At 22.5% G+C, this 5,906-nt stretch overlaps 2 protein-coding genes across 2 annotated transcripts in view; one reads left to right on the top strand and one right to left on the bottom strand.

The window, feature by feature from the left end:
• Positions 1 to 546: 546 nt before the first annotated feature.
• On the top strand, positions 547 to 732 carry LOAG_11739 (hypothetical protein; the record flags this gene model as incomplete). Its single annotated transcript, XM_003147257.1, has 1 exon — positions 547 to 732. One exon carries the CDS (start codon positions 547 to 549, stop codon positions 730 to 732), a length of 186 nt encoding a protein of 61 aa, XP_003147305.1.
• A 773-nt stretch (positions 733 to 1,505) lies between these two features.
• Positions 1,506 to 5,906, bottom strand: part of LOAG_18585 (major antigen) — a 25,729-nt gene continuing 21,328 nt past the window's right edge. The window contains exon 41 of the mRNA XM_020451247.1: positions 1,506 to 2,216. Within this exon, the coding sequence (XP_020304987.1) occupies positions 2,196 to 2,216 (21 nt within the window). The 3' untranslated portion in view covers positions 1,506 to 2,195. The remainder of the gene's footprint in view (positions 2,217 to 5,906) is intronic.

The following is a 5,906-nucleotide window of genomic DNA, read 5'->3' as shown; positions in this document are numbered from 1 at the left end:
AATAAAAATAGAATTTTTTGAAAAAATAAAATAAATAAATAAAAATTTTTGTAAATTTACACAAATTAGAAAAAAAAAAGAAAAAAGAATGAGAAAGGAAATAGCATTAAACAATACAATGAATGGAGAAAATATCTATCGATTTATTGATTAATTAAATGATTGGCTGATTAATTAATTAAGCAATTGATTGATATATTAATTGATTAATTAGAAATTGTTGAATGTGATGTAATTTCTGAAATGTTATTTATTTATGCATTTAAATAACATTAATTAATTGATTGGTTAATCAATGGATTTCCCTGATTGAGTAACTCATAAATTGATAGATCAGTTGATCAATTAGAAATTAATCAATCAATTAATTAATGGATTTGCCCGATTATTTGACTGATTGATTGATTAATTGGTTTGTTAATTAGAAATTATTAAATATGATGTAATTTTCTGGAGTGTTATTTATGTATGCAATTAATAATTGCTTAATTGTATGAAAAATGAAATAATTCCTAATTTTTTTTTCTTTTTTTTAGAATTTTATTAATGGTAATTAGTCTTTCATTAATTCTTTGTGCTATTGCTGTGGCTATTACCGCTTTTACAAGAAATCGTCAAGAACGTTTATCAACCGTTGATAGGAGTACCAATGCTGGATATGATATTCATTATCAACCACCACGTGAGCATGCCACCTATTATATGGATCATTGTCGAGATCGAAGTCTCTAAATTTTATTTCATTATTTCATATTTATTTTCCTTATTATTATTATTAATTGTTTGAATTGATAATATATTACTTTCTTGATCGTTCATTCAAACTTTATTCCTTCATGTTTGTACATGCTAAGTGCTTTATTTTGAAATTTTAAATTTCAAATATTTCTCACACCATTAATTTTTGATCCGAATGAAATTTGGACTTAAATTGCGAATTTGAAATAGAATTTAATTTAGAGAGGAACCGTAATTTATTATTTTCGAAAACAATATTTGTAATTGCAAAATTTTCTCTAATTATGCTTAAAATGTGAAAATTTCAAAATTGTTTTGTGAAAAAAAAAAGAACTTCCGAAAATTGTAAACTAATTTAAAATAGAATTTAATTTAGAGAGGAATCGTAATTTATTATTTTCGAAAACAATATTTGTAATTGCAAAATTTTCTCTAATTATGTTTAAAATGTGAAAATTTCAGAATTGTTTTGTGAAAAAAAAGAACTTTCGAAAATTGTAAACTTAAATGTCAAACCATAGGTTCAGTTAAATTTCATAACAAAATGAGATTAGAAGAATCGCAGTATTTTTGAAAGTAAAAACAAAAACAATTTCCCTTTTTCTTTTAAAAACAATTTCTTTAACAGTTGTAGAATTTAAACGGAATAGATTGATATGGAAGATTATCGGATGAAAAAAAGAAGACGAAAACTTGTCAAAAGAATGCTTGCTTCAATGCTTATCAGATTGTTATGTTTGAATTTAACAACAAATAAAATTTTATTAGCAACTAATCACATGTGATAGTAATTGATAGTACCCAAAAAAAAAAGAGGAACCGATCAATTAATCCGGAAAAAAGTAGAGATGGAAAAGGATGAGAACATTTTAGAAGTAACGAAAAACACAAAGAACATAATTAGGAAAAAAAAAAGTTGTCAAGTAATGGGGATAATACTCTATAAACTAGAGAAAAATAAAGTAAAACGAAACGTTTAAAACTTAACTCTTATATGCTTACTTAAGAATATATTTAATAAGCGATAGCTGGTAGTAGTCTAGTAAACTAATTAATTAGGGGAATAACAGAGAGGAAAGAAAGGACAAAAAGAGATATTTCGAATAAAAAGAGTCAAAAAAATCCGATAAATAATCATCCTAGGAAAGAAAGATGAAAAGAAAAAACAAACAACATAATTTAAAGCTACACAAAACGTGTAGCTTCAATTTTAATTCCAAATTCAAATTCGAGTTTGAATTACAATTTTATTTCCTCTTTGTTCCTTTGTTCCTTTTCATAATGCTCACTATAGAATAACTAATTTAAAGATCAAAATTTTCTTTTCTTTACAGTGATTAAAAAAATATTATGATGATGAGAAAAAAAAATTGTTTTTTCATTTATCGTTTTTTTCTCTTATCATCAATTCGATTGTTCGCCATCAGCATTCTTTTGGCCAACCATGTGCACAACGATTACTGTCTTTTTCTTCTTCTCTGAAAATGTTTTAAATTTATTGAAAATTTCATAAAAAAATTTTTACATAACTAATTATACTGCACATATGCATAAATAATACAGATGTGCCGAGTATAAAGATTCATCCTAAAATTTTGAAATTTTTTAAAATTTTGTTACTAAATTAATTAAGCTTAAATTCTACAGAAGCACAGCAATATAAAAATATTTTATGCATTACATATATGCAAGAGTAGCAAAATTGCAAATATTTTTTAACTTACAAAAAAAAAAAACTTAAGAAAAAGCTACTTTCAACTAACTGCTACTACTACTATTACTATTATTAATATAATAACAATAATTATTATTACTATTATTATTAATAATAGTTAATAATCAGCGGTTATAATAAACTATTACTACTATTAATAATAATTATTATTATTACTATTAATAATAGCAATAATCAGTGGCAATAATAAATATTAATAGTAATAATAATCAACAATAAGTAACAATAACAATAGTTAGTAATAATAAATAATAAACAATTGATAATAACGAGGAATTAATAATAATAAGCAACTGGCAATAATAAATAATTGATAATAATAAATGATTAGTAACAATAAATAATCAACAATAATAAATAATTAATAATGATAAATAATTAATAATAATAAATAATAACAATAAATAATTAATAATGATAAATAATTAATAGTAATAAATAATTAACAACAATAAATAATTAATAATAATAAACAATCAATGACAATAAATAATTAATGATGATAATGATAATAAATAATAGTAATAATAAATAATGGTAATAATAAATAATCAATGAATAATAAATTAATAATAATGATATATAATTAACAAGGTAATTAAAAAGTAGTAATTAGAATAACAATAACAGCTCCAAATAAAAATTTTAAAATATAAACGAATATTTTCGACTACTTTCTAATCTTTGACTAAACATTTCCTTAATTTTTTTTTGTTTTTCTACCCTACCAAAATGATTAATATTTTACTAAATAAGTGAAAACAACTATAAAATTCCTTAAAATTTTAATCATATCATAACAAACAAGTCATATAACCATCAAACTGAATTGAATTCCCTTTCTCCCTCCTGCTTCCTCCGTATTTGCAGCAAATATAGTAATAACAAATAAGCAAATTGAGTTTTAAATACAATCACATTACAGGGAAATGGTTTTGTTATAAATAAATACTTTTGCTAGTTGAAAATACATGCTTATTACTATTGTTATCTTTATTACTATTATTATCACCACTATGATTGCTATTACAACTACCTATTATTATTGTGTTTTTCTATTATTATTGTTATTGTTACGATTATGATTATGATTATTAGAATCATAATTACTACTATTACCACTATTATTATCATCACTACTACTGTTATTGTTATTACTGTTACCATTAATAATATTATTATTATTTCTAAAAAAATTCCCAATGCTTCATGCAAGAAATAAGGACATATTGTTAATCAATTAATTAAAGTAGCAATAATTTAGAATAAGTAAAATGAGACATTAAAATTATAGCAGAAATTTTATATGAAGATGTAATAGCTCCATGTGTATATATAATTTGCATAAAATAATGGAAATATAAAAGTCTTTACTGCTATTATTTCTGTATATTACAGTTTTTCATAATTTTAACGATAAAATGAAAATTTACAAAAGTAATCAAAATTGTACCAATAGGTTGCCAAATGGTATCAATTCTAATAATATAATGCTCCTTTCTTAAAAAAAAACATTTCAACTAGATTTAATTGGAAAGTTAAGTGACACATGTAAAGTTTAAAGAAAAATAAAAGATGGAAAAGGTGGTTAAAGTTGTTAAGGAGTTTGGCCTTATTTTAATTTTGATAATTGCAAAAGAAAAAGTTGGATGGGGAGGAGAGGAAAGAGAGAAATCAATATAAATTTGTTTCGGTATTAAAGTCGACAATTTTGAAACTGGAAATAGGAAAAAAAATTGAATTCTTTCAATGCATAATAACTTTGCTGATATAAGAGAATTGTATTTTAAGAAATCGAAAGGAGAAAATAAAAAGGAAGTGAAGGAATTTTTGCATTGAAGAACAGTTCTAGAGAAAATTATTTTTCAGTTTAAAATATACTTATAAAAATAATTTAGAATAAAAATAAAAAACAAATGAAATGAACGATAAAAAAAAGTATATGCGGTTAAAAAGAAAAGAAAATTAGGAGTGTCAAGTTGCAGGTTAGTGTTTCAAAAGGTTTTGGTTTTTCAAATTGTTTGTGATCAACAAATAATTTTAATAAGCAGCCAAATTAAATCATTATCTGTTAATGATTTGTTTGGTTACAATATAATATGTCCCAGTTATTGTTATTTAATGGATAAGTTTTAAAAAAAGCCAACAATAAATAAGGAAAAACAAACGGTATCAAGCGAATATATGTATTTAAATACTTAATGGATATCACTGATTTATTAATTAAAATTAAAAATTATGATAGCACTTATCAGTGATTATTCTGTATGTTTGCCGATTCATTCAAAAATGATTTTTGGAAAATCTACCATAATTAAAAACATTTTCTTTCTTTTGAAAGAAATTTTATTGATCGAAAAATTATCGATAAACATCATGAGGCGAATTTTCAATCGTAAAATGATATTCTGAATTACAACAAAACTTTCCGATATTGCAATATAAACATATCTATGAGAGCTAATTATTAAAAAATTTCCACTTTCACCAAAATTGACGTAAAATGTTTCAATCCAGTTTCAAATTCAAATCCCGATTTCAATATTTGTTATTTTAGCAATGGTTGAAAATGAGCGAAGAAAGGAGAAAGAATTCAAAAAACAGGAGTCAAAAAACAGGAAAATAAAATGATTAAGTTAAATCAGAGAATTTGCCTCAGAAAGCATCAATTACAACTGAACATAAGAGCATTCCGTAAAAACGGTGCGCAAAATGATCCCTGCTAGTCCTCACTAATTAAGAATTCCTTGTTAAATTCACGGCATATTTGAGACGATAATGATACATGATACAAATTTATTATTTCTTTCATTGGCTAAGGAAATTAAAATTTTTTGTAAAAATTTGACAATATCAGAAAATCATTGAAAATATGTGCTTTTTGATAGACTTTACCGTGCAATGTTAGATGAAGGAAGCAATTTGTTTTAGAATAGTGACCCTAAAATGTTCCGTTTTTTTCATAATTTAAATTGAGTATATGAAATTCTAAATTTTGAAATGGCCTTACTTTTATCCTTTATTTCCCTTTTTCAATTTGAAAAAAGAAAAAATAACAAAGAAATCTATGTCTCCTTATTCATCCTTACATATTATTTCCACATTTTAAAAGAATCATTTTTCATCACTTAAAATTAGATATTTGAGATGGAGTTTTTCGTATATTTATCTATAAAACACTTTGGAATATTCTTGAATATTTGATGGAATAACGGAGAGTAATAATAATAATAACAATAATTAATAATAATTAATAATAATAATAATTAATAATAATAATAATTAATAATAATAATAATTAATAATAATAATAATAATAATAATAATAATAATAATAATAATAATAATAATAATAAAATAATAATAATAATAATAATAATAATAATAATAATAATAATAATAATAATAATAATAATAATAATAATAATAATAA

Source organism: Loa loa (genome assembly GCF_000183805.2).
Source record: "Loa loa unplaced genomic scaffold supercont3.380, whole genome shotgun sequence".
In the NCBI taxonomy this organism is placed as follows: domain Eukaryota; kingdom Metazoa; phylum Nematoda; class Chromadorea; order Rhabditida; family Onchocercidae; genus Loa; species Loa loa.
The sequence above is the reverse complement of the archived record's forward strand: the minus strand, read 5'-3'. Positions and strand labels throughout refer to the sequence as shown.